Below are 21145 nucleotides of genomic sequence, written 5' to 3'. Positions count from 1 at the left end.
ATGCCGGATGACTGGAAGGCTACCTTCATCACACTCATTCCGAAGCGTCAGGGGGCGGCGGAGCCCGGCCACTTCAGACCCATTAGTTTGTGCACAACCTTGTATAAGGTTGTGGCCAGAATTATGGTCCGTAGGATGAAGCCCTTACTGTCTGGCATTATCAGTCCGGAGCAGGGGGCTTTTATAGCCGGCAGAAACATCTCCCATAATGTTCTGTTGGCCCAGAAAATGATGTGGGATCTGCAACGAGCATCGAAGCGGCGTAGCTTGATGGCCATTAAGCTGGATATGGAGAGAGCTTACGACAGGATCAGATGGAGATTTCTTCAGCAGGTACTCGAGGCGTACGGCTTCCACAGACAGTGGATCAGTTGGATCATGGGGTGTGTCAGGGGTCCAAGGTTTTCTATCTTGGTCAACGGCACGCCTTCCCCTTTCTTCGAGTCCACCATGGGGCTGCGTCAGGGATGTCCTCTATCACCTTATTTGTTTATTCTTTGTGCTGACATTTTGTCTCGTGATTTGCAGAGGGTGTGTGCCCGCAGAGAGCTCGAGGCCTATGTTCCCGCCCCGGGGGCTAGTCCTCTTTCCCACTTACTTTTCGCTGATGATTGCCTCCTTTTGGCCAGGGCGCGGGTTTCTGATGCGCGGGTCCTTCGGAGAGTAGTCGCGGATTATTGTGCGGCGTCAGGTCAGAGAGTTAACTTCCACAAGTCAGCAGTCCACTTCAGCCCGAGTACGGAGAGCAGGGTCAGACAGGAGATCCATGAGATTCTACAGATACCTCAGCAGGAGGAGACATTGACCTACCTGGGGGTTCCTATCACAGGTCGCAGACTGCGGATGGCAGAGTGCTCCTATCTGGTGCAGCGTGTGGAGAGCAGGTTGGAGGGATGGAGAGCGGCCTCCCTGTCTATGATGGGGAGACTGACCTTGATCAGATCAGTGTTGGGGTCCATGCCAGTATACCTCATGGCCAACACCGTGGTTCCGAAGACGACCCTGCTGAGGATCGAGCGATTGCTGCGATGTTTCCTGTGGGGGTCATATGGCGGAGGCCACGGGGTGCACTTGGTGGCCTGGGAGCATGTATGCCGACCTACCAGTGAGGGCGGCCTCGGGATACAGTCCCTTCTGGAGCGGCGCGAGCTTTTCATTGCTCGGCATGCAGCTCGGTTTTTGTTAGAGCCACACGGGCTGTGGAGTCAGGTGATGGCGGCCAGATATGGCCGTGGGGGCTCAGAGGCGGCACGGAGGGCGCGACGAGTCTCCTTCATGTGGCGTGAGATTGGGAGGTATTTGCCGACGGTGTCAGCAAATACCAGGTGGCTGATTGGTGATGGGCGGAGCATTGATGTGACTGCGGACCCATGGGTGGATACTGTTCCATTGAGGTGCTGGCCGACCATGTTTGATGCCGAGGCTGCGGAGGGGTTGCGGGTCTTCGATCTTCTTTCCCCAGGGGAGTCAGCATGGGATGACGCTAGGCTATGTCAGCTGTTCGGAGGATACCTAGCTGAGAGGATCCGGTCCCTCCCGGTGCCAGGTTGGGGGGGCCTGATGTCAGGGTTTGGGGCACCTCTTGCCGATCCAGGGTCAGTCTGAGAGATCTCGCCGAGGTTATTCTGCAGGAGCACGAGCCGGGACTGGACTACACTTGGATCTGGAGGTCGGGGCTTCACCCGAGGGCGGCACTTTTCTTATGGAAGGTGGCATGGGACCGCCTCCCGATGAGAGCAGTGCTGAGCAGGCGAGCTTGGGGGATCCCTGCGGAGTGCGGGACATGTGGTGTTGAGGAGTCGATCGACCACGTGCTTTTCCAGTGTACGTGGGCGAGGTCGGCATGGCTGTGGGCAGGATTCCCGCAGGAGGTTTGGTGTGGGAGGCCTCAGTTTGTGCAGATGATGCAGCAGTGGCTGGCCCGGCCTCGGACAGGTCAGGAGGCTATCCGAGCGACCTGCACAGCACATCAGATCTGGCTGGCGAGGAACGCCCGCACCTTCGGTGAGCGCAGGGTGTCACCGAGGTTTGTTGCAGAGTTCGCGCGAGCCCAGGCACTGGAGATCAGACCTTCTTCAGATGGACCTCTGATAGCTCGGGACACCTGGGGTTCCCTCTCTGCTCCGGCAGCTCCTCAGCAGGTGTTTTTCACCTGGGAACCCCCACCCCCGAGTTCCTCAAGGTCAACTTCGACGGATCGGTCATGGATGCAGGTGCGCGAGGAGGTGCGGGTTTTGTGATACGGGATCCGCACTCCAGAGTGGTGGCAGCAGGAGGCTGTCAGGTTTTCGGCACGTCGGTCCCCGGGGCAGAGCTACGAGCTGCCTGGGCGGGTCTTCGCTATGCGAGGCAGGTACTGCAGGCCGATGCGATTGTCTTGGAGGGCGACTCAGCCACAGTTATCAGCTGGATCCAGGAGGAGCTGAGGGGTGAGGGCCCAGACCACCCCTTGGTTCGGGATATAGGGACGATGTGTGGGGTTGGGATGGCCATCCAGGCCAAGCATGTATTCAGAGAAGCCAATGGGGCAGCCGACTGGGTGGCTGCCTTCGCGGCTCATCACTCAGGGTATACTTTTTGGGTGGGGGAGGGGGAGCTGCCACTGGCTCTCCGTGAGTTAGTCTTTTTTGACTTTATTGGATGTATTCACACACGTACTGTATGAATACCCGTTTTCAGCAAAAAAAAAAAAAAAAAAAAAAAAAAAAGAAATTGTCCCTAGCATAGCATTAGCATGTATTTTAAAGATCCATATTTAACTACAATTAAGAAGCATAGAATAACAAAGTATGATTTGTTCATTTGAATGATGACCAGAATTGACCAATAGATATAAAAGACTGCATAATTTGATTAATGGATCTCTCCCTTAACGGCAGAACAAGGATTTTTTGTTTTGGGGGGTTGGGGGGGGGGGGGGGAGTAAAGTTATATATATTAAAATTGAGAAATACATTATTCACAAAAAAGAGAAATATATAAAATAAAATATTACATCTCTATTAATATGAGTATCTAGAGAAAGGATGGCAAAGTAGAAAGGGAATCACTAGTTCAAAAAGATAGATCCCTGAGTAACTTTGCCAAACTAATTGTGATCATCAACACATCAAGCAATATGCTATTACTCAATAACAACATCCTCCTTATATTATTTGTAGTATTTCATGTAGATCTAAATATGTTCAACTAACTAATATATTAAACCATCAAAATTCTCAACTTTTGCTCAAAAGCGTAGCTGACATTATATAAAAATGATAAATGACCAAATATATCATGACATCAAGTTAAAAGAGGAAGAGAATGATTGTATGAGCAACCTTTGGCATCAAATCCTTACAAGCAGAGATAAAATATTTGACAAGACTCAAGAGTAAGTGCTTGGGTTGTGCGTTAGCCTATAGTACAAGTATAGCCTTTCTTAAGAGAGAGAGAGTCTTCACACAGGAGAATTCTTTTTAATTTGGGAGAGAGAACTGAAGACCACAATAATGATCTTGAATCCCATTGAATAAGGTTGCTTAAATCCCTTTCCTTTTTAGCAATACCTGGATTTGAATCCTAGACCTCCTCCAAGGACAAGAACTTAGGGAAAAGGTGCCAACCAACTGAGCTAATAGATGTCATTCTTATGTTTCTGATTTCAGACACTGATCCCTCTAAAAGACATGGGACAAAATAAGTCATGTTATTAGAAGCAACAATCTCACATAGAAAATCTAGGTAGTGCTTACCGCTTCCATCAGAGCTAAAATTTCAGACTCCTTGAGATTCGCACCAACTCTTTGCAAACCAGCCTTGAGTTCCTCATATGTGATTTGACCACTATTATCTGTGTCTATCATCTTGAACATTTCTTTGAGGCCTGCAATTTCGTCTTCAGACATGCTCTCAGCAATGACCTACAAATTTGTAGCAATTTCATGAAAGAAACTCAGACACATCAAGCCAATTTGAAGACACATATTACAACATTACAAAATCTGAGTGAACAATGTTTGCCCATTAAAAAGATTTATTGAAAGAAGCCACAGAAAGTTGTCAAGCATGGTTCATGGAAAAGAGAACTAAATAACAATATAGATAAAAGAGCACAATATAATGAAGCGCAAAAAAATGGAATGTCAAAGTTCCAGAGGCATAAGATAGTTTTAGAGATTTTGTCACATTATAAAGTAACAAATTAGTTGCCTTTGCCTCCAAGATAATTTTAACATTACCAAGAGTACAAGATTGGGTTAGTTTTATCCTACTGACGCAAGATTTATGTTAGCTGGCATTGGCAAAATTGATCTATGGCCATGTAAGACCCACTTAAGCCACATCAAATTAAGGCCACTAGGTTAGGTAGGCATAGGCCCACTTTTTCAATAAGCAGGTTGGGCTCACTTAAGATCGATACAGTCAAGTTTTGCATGATGAAGACTAGACATCGTTCTTTAAACAGGAGATGAATGTTAGAAAGCAAACAAAGCCAACAAAACCATATTTATCAAATCATAGGGTTGATTTCAGTAATACTCAAGCTATTTGTGGCATATAGATTCAATTTTATCATCACTTAGTATCTAAGCTCCAAAAGAGGGCTTGAAATGTGTATTCTGAAACATGGTCTCAAAGAACTTCTATGCAGATCTTGCAACAGCATTGAATCCTTCATGGAATTCAAGCTTGTTTATCCTATGATTGCTCTTTATCTTTGCATATTCACAATTCAGGAAGCAAGGTTTTAAATGATGGTACTAAACCCCATACCATTTTTGCATCAAAACAATATGCCACCAACATGGTACTTGTACCAACTGTACGTATCAAAACTGATAGCTTAAAAAAATTTGAAAAACCATTAATACCAACTGGTATGGTTGATATGGCATACCTGCACGCACTGGTAGTATAGACCAATACGGCTAGTACATACCAGCACAGCAAGTTTCAACATCCAAGCACCCGTATCCATGCTAGGTTCGATACCAGTACACGGTACAAGGGACGTACTGACACTCGGTACACAGAACCAGCCTCCGTACTATGCATACAGACAAAGTAATAGGGTGGCAACAGTATGGAACATGGTACCAAGACAATGTACCTTGATCTAAACAATATTAGTAATTATTTATTATTAAAAATGTGAAAATAACCTCGATATGAACACTATCTTCCCTATAGATAAGGATGGACTCAAGGTTTGCCGTCTCGATACCGAACCCCATACCGGTGCCATACTAGCACAGTATCGATACGGTACAGTATAGAGCTTTTGTTCTGTACCAAGTGTCGGTACACCACCCCGAGTACCGGTACGGTATGGTATGCTCTGTATCATCCAGTTCGGACCCGTACGATGTACCATGGATGAACCCAAGGACCTAGAAAGGTCAACTCCGCAAGATTTGCTAAAATCCTGCTGCTAGCCTTATTTGCTCCAAGGCATGGCTCCCTTTCTAGTCTTGAGTAAGTTTGATGCAGCTGCCCCTCCCCAACATCTGTTAAAACTTAGGCACTACCCTTTCCCTCCCTAACCCGCATGTTGTTAAGCACTCCTTGAGATTTTCCTCATGCTAAGAGAATCAATGATGGATCATTGGTTTTTTTATTTTTACTTTTGTTATCTATTACAATCTAAATCTCATACAGAAGTTAGAATCTGTGCTAAATTCGGAATCTAAAGAAACAATACAAAATCAAATGTAAGGAGAACTATTAAGATAAGATGATGTTCCTTTTTCCTTTCTCTCGAGGACTCTAGTTTTCCCATCCTCCCATGGACCTCTTCTTCTCTCACATCAGGGGCGAGTCTCCAATCATATCTTAGCAATTTTTTAAAAAAAGTTTATAAGCTACATGTGCTTCCGGTGCCTCTTTTGTTCCCTTCTTATATCCTTGCCATGGTTGCTGAATTATAGTATCATAGATAGGGAACCTTGTTGGGTCTCTATATTTGTACACAAATAGTTTAAGGCCTATTTGGCATCGCTTTTATTCTTTCTTATTATTTTTGAAACATAATCACAAAAACAAAGGCTAAAAATATGTTTGATGCTATAATTTTTATTTTCTATTTTTCAAAAATTATATTTGTTATTTCTAGAAAAATGAAATAAGGAATTCTTATATTATTTTAAAAAACAAAAACCTCATGTCTTTTACTACTACTACCAACACCACCTTCACTTGCCACCACTGTTCTCCACCATCGCCATCACTATCGCCGTCGCCACTAACATCTCCACCATAGCTAATACCGCCGCCGCCGCCCCATTACTATCACAAATGCTATTGCCACCACTGCCACCTCCACCACAAATGGTATTGCCGCCACAGTCTTTGCCACACCACCCCACTACTATCGCCGCCACCGCCACATCATCGATTCCCCCACAACCACCAACGTTGTCGCCACACCACTACAACCTTCACTATCTCCGCCACAATCACCCCAACCACCATCATGTTTATGTTTTCAAAAAATAATTGAATATACCAAACATATATATTTTTAAATTTTGCAAATTAAACAGAAACAAAATTTCTATTTTGTATTTCTGAAAATAAGAAAATGAGAGTGATGCCAAACAACACCTTAATTTTTTTATTTTCATCATAAAAGTTATTTATGGTAGCTCATACAGCACACATATCTATTCTTGGACATTTTTGTAAATAGAGATGACTATGCATGCTTGATGGGCATTATAATCAAATAAGGATATTTATATAATCATATTGTTTTGTCCATTGCCTCGTTTTTAAAACTTGTCTCACCCAAGAATGTAATCCAAACTCCATCACTACTTATGGAGCATGTATTGATTGAATAAAAATCATATTGTTCTATTATTAATTATTTATTCATTATTAAAATATTATTCGTTGTTTATCATTGAAAATGTGAATATAACTTGATATCTACATTATATCCCTTATAGAGCATGTATAAACTGAATAAAATAATATTATTTTCTTATTAATTGTTTATTCAATATTTAAATGATATTATTTATCATCTATTTTTAAATATGAATATAACCACATATTATTTTATTTATTAATTATTAGCTACTATTTTAATATTATTTTATTATGACATAATAATATTGTATTACTTTATTATAATATGACCATGTATTTAATTTATTAAGTATTAATTATTATGATACAATTATGGGTAGCTATTTATATGATACTCGAGTGTCATTTATTATGATATTATTGCAAATATTATAATCCATGTACTATTCATTATTATTTTTAATATTTAAATAGTGATTAATAATCCTGCAAAAAAAATAATAAATAGTATTAAGTTATCAATATTATCATTTATCAATAATGATTGAATAAAATAATACTATTACATTAATATTATTTTTTAACAGTTAAATAGTATTGCCATTAACTATTTAGTATTATTTTCTATTAATGGTAATACTAAAAATACGACCATAGTCGAGATCAAGGAAAAAGTGGGGGCAATGTGAGAGACCTTTTTTTTTCAATCTTTTCACTTTTAAGTGACTTTAAAACCTAGATGGCATAATATCACTTTACGTCCAAAGCTGCAAACAATCTGAGCTGCTCATAAGCCCATATCGACTCAAAATCGTCTCGGTTCGGTCTTAGCTCAATCAAAAAGTAAGCCAAGCTCGAACCAATTTTAAAACTCTACTCATAAACAGCCAAGAATGAAAACCTAAGCCATTCACATCAAGATATGTCGTCTCGATACCGGACTCCATACCAATGCCACTCTAGCACTATGTGGCTACGGTACGAAGCTGATTCAGCACACCGAGTATCAGTACAGTCCCCATACCATATACCAGTTCCAAACCGATACGATACATCCCGTACTATCCCATTCAGTATGGTTCGGCGTATCTTGATTCACATAGTGGAAAGCTTGGCTCAGAGCTTAGCTAAACCGAGCTTGAATAGATTTCTTGAAATAGGCTCGAGTTTTAGTCGATCTCGAGTAGCTTATTTATTTAAGAATTGAGCCTAAAAAGACCGGTACTCATCTCAGCTCCGCTCATCTGCACCCCTATTTAGCTCCTTTTTTAATTATTTTGGATGAAAGTCACTATAGGGGCTAAAGTGACTTTCATCTTTCATTATCATAGGCAAATGCCCCAAAGTGGACTAAAGTCACAGTTAGAAAAGTGACTTTCATCCCCTTCACCCCAACCAAACACACCTTAAGTTAACAAGGACAAAAGTCCCTTTTGGGAAAGTCACTTTCAGCTACTTCACCCCAGCCAAACACACCGTAAGCTAAAATGAGGCAGTTATATGAGAGCATGATGCTGTTCATGCACTCAAAACTTCCACAAAGATATAGTTTGGTTGGACATAAAAATCAAATCCCATAATCTAACAAGAATACTTTTGTTCTTTGGAATTTTAAATTAGCATTATCTCCCATGAAAACACTGCATGCCATTGAGAAATATCAGTTTTGTACTCAGAATACATTAACAATCTGCTTTTTCTGTGGATTTTTATTCTCTTACTTAGTGTCTCAAACTCATCAATTTAATTCTATTTTATTAGGTTGAGAATTTAGAGTACACAAACTATAAAAATATACTTCACTTCTGAGGCAATTTGACAACCACCAACAAAAGGGGAAGTGCACAAAATTAAAAAGCACCTCCATAGTACAAGAGACCACATCAAATTCTCTGGTCCCACGAACTAACGTTGGCAACTAGCAATCAGTACATGATGTCCACAAATGATGTCGTATTTGTTGAGATCTAGAATCAAGAGCACTAGTAGAGACCTCGAAAGAATTAGATTGGTCAAATTATACAGAGTACTAAAGAAAAGCTAAAAGGGGGGCTCAGTCTAAAATAATGACACTGAGTACCCCCTCCTGCTCCCAAAAAGGAATCCTCGAAATCATATCCAGTATAATGACACTAACCAAGAACATTGTGAAAAGCAAAGAGTATTAGAACACAGAGGAAAACATGGAGAAGCTGCCAGTTAATTGCAGTTTGCAAATATGCTAATGAAAACAACTAGCCAAGCAAGTACATGCAGATTATTTTTTGATTACAATAAAGAAATTAAATCTGCAGAAGATTAGTGTAACAAATAATGACAACAAGTTAAATATGTACCCGATATAAGAAAGACAATACAGATAAAACATAGGTAGGAAAGTTGATAGGTTGTTCCAACTATATTTAAAGTAATGGATAAGATTAGGTGGCTGTCTGGACAGAAACCAGAGTCAAAATGGATTCAAGCAGACCCAGACAAAACTGCACAGAAACTTCAATCCTTGGAAGATTTATGAATGTGACAGATAAAGTTAAAAATGCAGACTGCAAATAAAAGTTGTAAGATTTATCACATATGGCACTATGCAAGTTACAGTACCAATTTCAAACACTGAAACAAGCTTGAAGCTGTCTAAATTATCAAGTTACTCACCCTAAGGGCCATTTTCTTTAGCTTGTTCATTGCAGAAAATTGCTTCAATCGAGTTAGGACCGCAGAATCAAGAGGCCTATCAGGAGCTACACCATCAACCTGGACCCAAGGGTGGCCTGCAAGAATAGAAAGAATACTTATCCAGCAAACAACCATTCGAAGCATTAGAACCAAATAAAGAATTTAAGTACAACACAGCTATCTAAATTTTGTGACAGAAAACTAACATGTTTCTGCCTCAGTTCCTAGACGGTATTATATGACTTAGCAATGTCATATCGAATATAATATATTGAAAAAACTAAAACCTTAAAGGCTTCAGTGTGTTTTCCGACAAAAATGCAGAACTGCTTAGAAGACATAACCTTCAGAGTTCGGACACTTACTAGGTTATTGACAATGAGAAAACAACATATATAATGATGATCATGATATATGATGATGAATCCACCCAATATCACCAGCAGGTAATTTATAAATGATACAGCACTTCAATACACTGAGAAAATATCAAGCTGTTAACGAATAACATTCTACCATAGAGGAGGGGAAAAACAGACAGCAAGAAACCTACATAAAACTTCATGAGCAGTCAATCGCTTTTTGGGATCTCTCACAAGCATTCTCCTAACCAAATCTTTTGCACTCTCTGAGATGCTGGGCCAAGGGTCTGAGGAAAAGTCAAGATCACCTTTTAAAACTTGTTCAAATATCCCTTGCTCTGATTCTGTTTTGGCAAATAGAGTAGTCAGTAAATTTTGGATTTTAAAGACCAACTATTAGACATTGCAATTGAAGAGAAACAACCACCAATATCCTCACCATCCCAAAATGGAGGAACCCCACTCAATAAGATATATATAATTACTCCTGCACTCCAAACATCTGCCTCAGGACCATAATGTTTCAGCAGAACTTCTGGAGCAACATAGTATGGACTTCCAACAACATCTGTAAATGTATCCCCTGGAAAAAGAGAGACACTTAGTATAGAAGATGTATTGAAAGAACTGATACCATCAGACCAAAAAGACAACATTATTAAAATTTCAGTAACATGAATGGAACAAATATATATGAAGAAGATCAAAATCAGAATAGAAAATTTGCTCCAAAAATAACAGCTTAGTATTTCACAAAGAAAAGCTCCACACTATATAAATGTCAATTAAGGTATTATCAAATCTTTTTCTTGGGAAACTACCCTGCCTTCATGTCCCTTTTATTATATATTAAGCTCATCATGTTCTAGACATGATAATTTGTAAAACACATTTTAATCTGATCATAATCACCTGAGAAATGGGTCAAACATGCTCAACTAATGATTGAATAAAGTCAATCAGACTACAAAAAGTAAGCGGTTCTTTGAAAAATGGAAAGGAATGAATCATCAAAGCTGAACCTAAAAAGAATTGCTATAGAATGAATTCAGGCCGTCAATTGGTTATCGTAATCTATTCATCATATGGAGCATAGATCAAGCAAAAATTATTTTAGGTACTATTAATCATATTATTCTTAGTTGAACTTTGGGAATGTCTGATTGACATATGTTAATTTAAGAACATTTCAAAAAGTTGAAACTGCAAAATCAGTTGCACATAGAAGGTTGATCATACATAAGTTAGGTTCAGAAAAATTCATAATTTAGTCTTTGAAAAAAAAAATTGTAATTTAGTTTTAGTTTTATAATTTGGATCTAATTAGGACTAAAAATGGATGGGTATCACTATATCCACATCCACATCCATATCCATTTTTAATTGACAAATACAAATATGAATATAAATAGTAATCAGATGCTAAAATTCATATCCATATTTGTTTTAAATTAATGCAAATACAAATAAAATATAGACAATATGGATATTAATATAGATATGGATTGGATAGTTAAACTTTATGACCAACCAAATCGAAGATAACACTTCATGGAAAGTAAATTAAGTTAAATACAAGTAAAAGTCTCTTACTGCCCTTTAAAGTTCATAACATTTATACAAAACCAAATAGGATTGCAAATAGAACCGGATATTCGAATTACTAATCATATAATTATCTATCAATATCCATATCAGTTTTTCTTTGATGGATATGGGTAGTTATAGGAATATTACTCAAATGCTCAAGTTTGTATTTATATCCAAATAGGTTCGGATATAAAATCACATCAAGCAGATATTACCTGGTCCACTTTCATCCCTACACATAATCATCATTATGTTCCCTTACATCAAATATAGACCACAGTTAAGTGACTTAATGAGCGAGGTGATTTTTAAATTTAAAGAACAGACCACAAATCGCTGCCTTAACTTCCCAAAGCAGCTAAAGCATGAGACAGCCTTGCTATGAAACCCAAGGAATGTTGAATCGGCCCGTACCGGCCGATTCAGCCCGTACTGAACCGATACCAACTTTGACCAGTCCGATTCGGCGTTAAAAACCGGTATCGGCCCATACCGGCCCGAACCAGCCAACCATATCGGCCCGTACCTATTCCAAATTTTTTTAGGACTTTTGGATGCGTAAATCAAGCCGAACCAGTGGTACCGGTCCAAACTGCTACCGGCGCCAACCTGTACGCCTACCGGTACCGGTTCGGCGATCCTTAATGAAACCTCAACTGGTAAGCTTTCTCCTTAATTAGAAAGAGTCTAGATGAAGGAGCAAAACAACAAGGTTTGGGTATAGAAAATCATGCCAATCTTCAAGGCGCAAAATTATAAGCCAATAGGTGAAACTGAAATAGCAATATTGATTAGAACCAACTGATGAAATAGTAAGTCCAATTAAGTTCTAGGTTTCTGAAGCCTCTTCTAATTAGAAATTAAGTTTCGACTGTCAATTGCAAAGACCAGGCCACAGTCAAAACAAGCAAAGGGTTGTCCTCATGTGGGAATAGCTTGAAAGAAACCATACAGAAAGTATATTTGATCTCTCTCAAACTAGGGCGTCCTCTGTAAAAGATATAAGTTTGAATTGTCAAGGATGTATAAGAAGCTATGTTTTAACATTCTTTTGATGGCTTTAAATCTGAAACCTTTGAAAATAATGAACTACGTCCTTGTCTACTTTAACTGGTCAAACATGCACATTGACTACCTCGAAAGCAACAAACTGCTGAAAAGGTTAAGGAGGATCACAGGAAACATACACCTCAAGTAGATAATATGAAAAAAGTAACCCTTTAAATTGAGCTAAAAAAAATAACCCTAACCTACGGCAGGCCACAATAACTAACAACCAAATGATGGTTAATTTTGGCAGCATAAGCTAGATCACCTTGCAATTAATAATATGGCCTAGGTATAGCCAATAGATACTAAATGAAAAGTGTACCACTTGGTCAAAGCAGGTCATGTTTCCATAGACCCACTTGCATGATGTAAAAATCTCGTTCTAAATGAAGAGGGAAAAGTTATATGTCCAAGTACATTAAAGAGCAGTAGCTCCTAATCTATCAACAACTACTAAGGAAGATTTTTTTCTCAAATTTCTTTCATCTATGCAAGATTTTAAATGCCGGTAATGAACCTGGCACTAGTTTTTAGCCGAAATGGCATGGTAATAGTCCGTCCCATACTGACACATGGCATAAGACTTCATAACAGTCCATAATGGGCTGCCAAAAATGATTTTATTTTTATTTTTTTTCTTTCTATACATGATAAGGTGTTCTGTATTTGTTATGTTTAAATCATTTTTTTCAATGGGTATGTAATATTGAAGTGTTGATATTGAAGTGTTCTTTACAACTTTAATCCTGTGTAGAGTGTTGATGCCTCTGGTATACATCCAAATCTTGCTCATAGTCCGGACCTTGGATATTATACCGGCATGGATATTATCTCCATTCCTACTAGTCATCAAATGTTGGGTTGTAGCTCCTAATGTTGTAGATGCGTTTACATCTAGTATTCGTAGAAGCTCAGTCATCCTTGCTCAGGTAATAGGAAGCAATGCCATATTCTGAGCCATGGCTATACCCATATCCATAGGAGGGCTAATATGCAAAGCCGGATCCCAAGACATGATGAGTGGAAGAAACCTTATGGATCATTCATGGATGGAACTTAATGTCCACTCCAACTATCTGATACACTAGGAGCTCCACCTCTATGATGACATCTCCTGTCCACTAGCTATATGTTGCACTTCCAGATCTGTCACTAATATCAACTCCCTCTAATGTACATAACAAGTCCCAAGTCTTCTAGTACGACTCCTTATCTCCTTTTGTTTTCCATCTAATTTGTTCTACCAACTCAGCTTCTAATATATCATGTATGCATATAATCCTCCATGCCTGAACATAACTTCTTACAATTGAGCCTTCAATCTCTCTACACACCGATTCCCATAACCATGATCTTGTATGCCCCTAGTTACACCACTTACGCACCCTCTCCATGGTCCCTATCCCATGTGGTATGCATGAACTCTGCCTCACCCATGACTGGACGGCTCTTGAGAATAACCACCATTTCCATATTGCAACCCTATCCACATTGGCCTCCACACCCATCACTCGAATTGTCATTATCATCATTCACTATTACCACGAGATGTTCTAGGCAAGCCTTGATGGCTCCAATGCCTCGTCTCATCTCCTAGATTGGTATGTCATCTGCTACCTCAACCTGATTAGCACACCTTAGAACCACTTGAACCAGGGTCCCACCAGTTGATACTAACCCATTTCAGCCAAGATGCATGAAACACGCACTGTATCGGTTGACTCGGGGCCTGTACCAATCAATATTGGCTGTTACAAACCCAACCCGATTAAGACACCCTATTTTATATAGTGTCCATGACCTAGGGGCATCTTAGTCCCATTTTCTGGCCAAAATGGTACGTTACTAGTGCCTAGTGGTACTAACTTGCGCCAGTGATATTTACAACCTTGGTCCTTTGGTTGGCATGGGAAGGTACAAAAAGTTATGAGAATAAGTGTTAGTGATAGTTGAAAAATCCCAACGTATTATCTCAGCAAATTATAAACCGATGCATCCTGAGATATTGACTAATAAGAGATCCCCATAATGGCTAAGGTTTCCCAATCTTTCTCTTACAATTTTAATTGAATATTGTGACGATTAACAATAATTAATTTAGGCCCGAGTACATCTCAGTTTCTATAACAAGATCCAAGACCCCATGTTGTCTCAGAATATCTACGTACTTCCTCTTTTTCTCTCAATGTTCCATCTCAACCAATGCAAATCAATATCTCACTTCATTTAAAAATCATCCATTTACCAGGATGGCTGACATCTCAAAATGTTAAAAAAAAAAACATCTTTTAAATGTATAAATGAATATAAAAATTGAATTAAAGTGCCTTAAGAAAGATATTCAAAATTAAGGTTAGAATAATGACAGCGGACCAAAGTTCTAAGGTTGGTAACAATCTCCATTTATCATGAAGACACCCAAGAGTTGTGACACATGCAGCCATTGAAACCATAAACAAATAAAATATAAGATTTGCTATCAAACTCTAAGGAAAATGGAAAGGTCTAAAATCAGGAGTCGAAACAAGGCAAACAAAAGGAATTATATCAAAAGGGCAACAGGAACACTAGTCTAGTATTAAAGGGCATTGTGATTATTTCTATAATAGAATCAATAACTTGTTTATGAAATATCCATCATTTTGCACATTCTAACCTTTAAGAGTTAAGTCATCATCCATCAAAAATTAAGTCTTCTGCACTCACCTCTAATCTTGATCAACCCTCTAGATTATATATCCTTGGTCAAGGCATATGGTGACAAATAAGACCTGTCCTGAAACCCTAGGATGCTTACTAGCAGGTAGAGAAACTCATTTCTTGGTTCCACTTTTTAGGATCATACTCAGGAAGCAAACCTTTATGGCTTCCTAAATTTGAGAAGAGTTTAAATGAAGACGAAGAAAATAAGGCTTGATATAGGAGACAGTATTCTATAAAGCACAAACACAAATTATTAACCAAAAAGAGAGATTGAAAGAAACAAGCTCAAACATAGTTGTAAAAGCTATCGAGCCAAAACTTTATTTCATTGAAAGCTATCAAGCGAAAACTTGAACAAGTGAATCATGTAGGGAACTGCATTCATTCATCATAAGTTTAAATCTACCGAATTCTTTTGTGTTGCGATGTCATGTAGCTGTTGCCAAAGCAATGCTTGAAGATCTCACATCATGCATAAACAATAAATCAATTATTCAATAAATTTATTCTTTCTTGAGATTTCTTTTTTTTAGGGAAAAAAATCCTTATCGACAGTTCAAGAATTAACGAACATAAGGCACCAAGCAATATAAAAACTTTTAGACAGAAGATTAGACCCAACAATATGCAAAAAATGATCAGAGGTCTAAAGGAATGCCAACTCACTGATGTGGTAACAATATGGTAAAAAAGGAAACCAAGAAGTCAAAATTGACGTCAAATAACAGGCATTAAACAGGTTTTGGATCAAATAGAAGGGGAAATAAATGTTTCACACACTAAAAAGATCTCAAAGTTCAAAACAAAGTCTGAAGTTAGCATGAGCATGGACTAGATCAAAGCAACATTTCTTTCGTTGGCAACAATGAAAACAAGAATAAGCACTTGAATCTGAGTAATTTTGGGCTTATTTGGACCAAAAAAATACAGAAATGAACCTAAAGTTTGAATAGAGCTCTCTTGACTCCAAACCAATGTTAAATGCCTTCTTGCAAATGGACCCCACCACCTCACCACCCACTCACCCAAAACACAAAAAAAGAGTAGCATGCTGCACCTATAATTATATGAAAGCCATTTCCTGATATAATTTTTTCTTTAGTATTGTTTTCAGGGTTAAATCCTCTGTTATATTTATATTCTACCATACTTTCATTTTCTGTTTAAATCTATGAGATCTAAAAAGAAAGAAACAAAAGCCCCCCTGACCTTTTCTTATTTCTGAAGCCCCTCTCAATATCCGGACATACCTTTTTCATTTTTTTGAGAGAGGACATACCATGTTCAATTAGATGCTTATAAATATAATTTGCATGACTTCTTATCTCCTTTAACAACTTGTCATCTCTAGCTACAAAGCACATTTTCATAGCATTCTTAAGTGGGTTAGACAAGTTGCACATGCACATAAAAATTTTACAGTCTAAAGCTAATATCCATTTAGCAAAGAGGTTCTGTATTCACTTATGAATGTTTCCTTCAGTCCCACATAAAAAGTTAAAACACCAATAAAATATTGTAGAAATGCATCTTAAATTTCATTGACTTTCATTGACATAACTGCAGATGTTCTATCTACATTATGGAATACATTAGATTTAACTCATCCAGAATAACAATATAAATCAGCAGCTAAACCATGTATTGATGTTTTCTGCTGATTTGTGATTCCAACAGAACCATGTACTGTTCTTAGATAAATGGTAGAGATGACATTGTACATCAATAAAATGAACACACAGGTTTTACATCAAAATCGATGTTTTACTTCAATTAAAACCATTATAGCAGAAAGAAAACGGCAAAGGATTTATATAGTCCTTCAAGGTGAGACTAATCTAAAAAAAATACCTGGCTTAAAGAAAATGGACAGCCCAAAGTCGATCGTCTTAAGTGGAGACTCCTCTTTCTGATTGGCGAAAAGAAAGTTCTCGGGCTTGAGATCCCGGTGCATGACCCCTAATGAATGGCATGCCTCCACGACACCAACGATCACCCTCGCGAGTTCAGCAGCCGCCTTCTCCGAATAGTGCCCCCTCTGAATGATCCGATCAAAGAGCTCTCCTCCAGCACAAAGCTCCATCACGAGGTGCACGGCCACAGCGTCCTCATAGGCCCCCACAATCGAGATCACATTGGGGTGGCCGGTGAGGTGGTGCATGATCTGAATCTCCCTCCTCACGTCGTCGACATCCTCCTCGGTCACGAGCTTCCTCTTGGCGATGGACTTGCAAGCGTACTCCTTTCCGGTGGCCTTCTCAACGCAGAGGTAGGTGGTGCCGAACTGCCCCTGGCCAAGCTTCCGACCGAGGCTGTAGAGGTCCTTGAGCTTCTCGGTCCGGCGCTGGAGGACGGAGTCGATCTGGAGGCCGACGCTGGAGACCTGCCTGATGTGGGTGGGCTTCTTGGGGGGCGAGGATTGGGGAGGAAGCTCTTCCGAGGTGCGGGACGGCGCTGGAGCCGGCGGCGGCGGCTTCTTAAGGTCCTCGTCGGGGATCTTGACGGGCTCCGGCGGCTTGTCCGGGGCCGGATCGGCGGCCGCGGTGGCGGTGCCGTCGGAGGCGGGAGCTGGGAGGGCCTCGGGGCCCTCCGGCGGGCGGGCGCGCCAGAGAGCGGCGGAGACGGATTGGAAGAATCCGTGCCGCCCGGCACTGCTCGGGCCGACGCAGGTGTTCCCCATCCGCTTCCGATGATCTCGATCTCGGCGACGATCCGGATCTCGGACTCAGCTCCGACGCATTGGGGGCCCGCCGGAAACCTAGGGAGCCAGGGGGCGAGGGGACTCGGGGTCGCGGGGTACGGGGGGGGCGGGGGGAGGGGGGGGGGGGTGTCGCGTTCCCTGGGATCCGGCGAAGGGAACCGAAGGCGGGCGGGCACGGGGAATGCGTACGTCGAGATTTATATTATTACGACGGTGGAACCGCCGGGAGGGGGGAGGCAAGGCGAGGTGTGGGTCGTTTAAAGCAGCAAAAAGAGAGAAATCGGAGGAACCAGAGAGAAGATAAGGGCGCGGCGGGACCGGATCAGCTGGTTGGCATCAACATCGACATGGGCAATGGCATATCTGCACGTGCCGTGTCATTATCACTATTACCGATTTGCGTAATTAGGAATGTATGTTGGTGACTGGTGTTGGAATCTCATGCACGCCGTAGAAAAATTAGATCGCAGCAGAAAGAGCATGCGCAAGATCCTATTCATCGCATAAATATATTTTAAAAACTGTCGTTAGTAGATAAATTAGAATTAAATACTTTTTACATGATTAGGAAGATCAAATCTTCATCTTGTGCGGGTAGATGATCACCGCAAATCTAATGATCGTGGATTTGTTAGAAGGTTCGCTTGAAGCTCCTAAAAATCTGATGGTCACCGCAAATCTGATGTATAGTTACCCCCTTATCCCCTTTTAAATGGCGTATGCCGCACCAAAGAAACATGAGAGGAGGGGGCATACGCCCCTCCTCTTGTGTGCATCTAATCCTCATCTAATGAGGATTAGGTGGTCCCTCAAATTAGAGATCTAATCTGATTAGATTTCTACCAAATTATGAACCAATTTGGATTTATAAAAGTCCTAATCCAATTAGGACCCAATTAAATCATGACTCAATTGAACTCTTCAATCCTAATCCAATTAGAAGTCATCTTTATTTATTAGATTAAAATTAATTAGGACTTAAGAAATCCTAATCCAATTATGATTTATTTAATTTTAGTCCTAATCTAATTAGGATTTTAGAAATCCTACCCCAAGTAGAACTTTAATTTAATTTGAAGTCCTAAACTAATTAAGACTTTAGGAATCCTACTTCAAGTAGGACTCATGTTTAATTTGATTAAGTCCAATTAATTAAATCCAATTGATTCAATTAAATTACAATTCAATTGCAATTATTCCTTCTTCAACTCACTAACTTTTAGTGGGTTACACCAATTATCAATCAAATTGATAATTGTAAATTATTTGTGATTCCAAATCACAATTCAACCATCAGATCAGTCAATACCTCTAATGTGTGTGACCCCATAGGTTATATTTTATCTGGTAGTGAGATATATATTGCGATTTATATCCCAATATCATTAAAAACTCCTTTCAATGGGTTGGAACAATTCCAACTCAACTCACCATGGATCATCGATCATCAAGATAGTCCCTGTGAGTCTCACCATCCACCAGTGACACCTAGCAGCATGTAGGGGCAACCCAGCAGAATGAAATGATGAACCTCTAGGTGCAGTTATCGTATGATACAGTCCTTCTATCATTGATCCTTACAGGACGGAGGTCATAGATAACTCGTCAAACCCCATCGTCTGTCATATGTCTAAATTTATTCAACTTAAGTTCGAGAGTGGAAAACTCCTCCACTGTACATACTGCCCCGGCCGAGGTCTTACGAACTCAATCTAATCACATAGGATCACTCCTTATCTACCAAGGTCGATAGATTCCTTATATGTGCATACCCTACTCCTACAGTGAACCTACTGCAGCCAATCTACACCATAAGGACCCATATGGCTAAGGACCATGTATACGTGCAGTCAAATTACAGCAATTTCACTATGAATAGCCGAAGCACCGCAGGTCAAAGGACCAGTCACACTACTGCAACATCAAGTAAGTCACTGACGAGTGAATAGACATCCAAGTAACTTCTTGTCTTGGTCACGTTCAGTACCTTTATTCTCTAACAAACACATGCACTATCACTTCATTATCCCTACACTGTGGACTCAAGACTCGTCCATCCATAAGGAAAGCGATCTGTGCACTGATCTCATCGGATCGATCACTGTCCTCGTGATGATCCATCGATTAGGAGCATTTAGAAACTAATCACCAATTACACATGGCTCAAATTCTCAACTCTTAAGAATATGGATCATCATCTTATTAATTTCTTGAACGATTCATAGACATATACACAATATGAATGAAAAAAATACCTATTTATTATTCAATAATAATAAAGTCAAGTACAAAAATTATGTCCCAGAATTAATAATGTGTCAGCCAGATTGGCTTGTAGGGCATACATCTAACAATAGGAAGGCCCGCTCCCAAAACCTTGTCCTTTTTATACTTGTCACAAATTGGTCGTTCAGAAATAATTTGCTTAGGGACAACAATTTGAAATTTAAAAATCTAAAACATTGGTAAAAGCTTTAAAAAGAATTTGATAAGCAAAAAATTTAAATATTAAAAAATAAAAATATGATAGAGGAGATGCAAGAATTGTAAATGATAGCAAAAAAAACAAAAAAAAGACACTATTGACGTATTTGTAACACAAATATTTCTTAATTTAGTCGTGGATAGTTTATAAATAATTTATGAAATTTTTATACAATTCAAGAATAATTAAATATTGCTAGATTGATTATTTTTTGGAGAATAATTTGGAGAATTATTTCTTCAATATTTCAAATAATGTTGCCATTGCATTTTTTATATGATAATAGTCGTTAAATTCAGAAGCAGCAACCACTTGCGTAATCTCTACATAAAATTCCTCTATTATCCAAAGCTATTTTCTTATCCAAAAAATTCAAGTGTCTACCATGTATAACTTTTGGCTATACTTGGAAGGATATCCTTCCAGACATCCAAATTGCACTATATTAAGAGGAATAAAATTATTCTCGAATAGGTTTATCTCATGGTATAGAATGAGAATTATTAAATTCAATTATATTTTTGCCCCTATTTTCTCTCCTAAACACAAAATCTATAAGTGTAATTTTTTCCATTTAATATTCAAAATCTATTTATCTCCCAGAACTTATCCCATGAACCATTCTCTCTAGCCAAAGGTACAAAATCTCTTCCCATAAGATAATTTAACATTTATCTCAATAAGTGTCAACTTATCCAAATATGGAGCCCTTAAACCCTTCCCAATTGATTCCATAACCAATTACAATCTTAGAATCTCTTATAACTAGTCTTAATGTTTGCA

General features: G+C 39.4%; 1 protein-coding gene across 3 annotated transcripts in view; it reads right to left on the bottom strand.

Annotated features, from left to right (window-relative positions):
* Nucleotides 1-18140, bottom strand: part of LOC103695544 (calcium-dependent protein kinase 17-like) — a 37033-nt gene extending 18893 nt beyond the window's left edge. For 2 of the 3 annotated variants that reach the window (XM_039119028.1, XM_039119029.1), the window contains exons 1-5: nucleotides 17028-17856; nucleotides 10273-10416; nucleotides 10025-10177; nucleotides 9451-9566; nucleotides 3738-3905 (exon numbers count right to left, since the gene is read on the bottom strand). In XM_039119028.1, the coding sequence (XP_038974956.1) occupies nucleotides 3738-3905; nucleotides 9451-9566; nucleotides 10025-10177; nucleotides 10273-10416; nucleotides 17028-17856 (1410 nt within the window). Of the gene's footprint in view, nucleotides 1-3737; nucleotides 3906-9450; nucleotides 9567-10024; nucleotides 10178-10272; nucleotides 10417-17027 lie in introns of all 3 variants that reach the window. The other variant, XM_039119027.1, reaches the window with a different exon arrangement.
* Nucleotides 18141-21145: the final 3005 nt, after the last annotated feature.

This window comes from Phoenix dactylifera, unplaced genomic scaffold (genome assembly GCF_009389715.1).
Source record: "Phoenix dactylifera cultivar Barhee BC4 unplaced genomic scaffold, palm_55x_up_171113_PBpolish2nd_filt_p 000474F, whole genome shotgun sequence".
Lineage (NCBI taxonomy): Eukaryota > Viridiplantae > Streptophyta > Magnoliopsida > Arecales > Arecaceae > Phoenix > Phoenix dactylifera.
The sequence above is the reverse complement of the archived record's forward strand: the minus strand, read 5'-3'. Positions and strand labels throughout refer to the sequence as shown.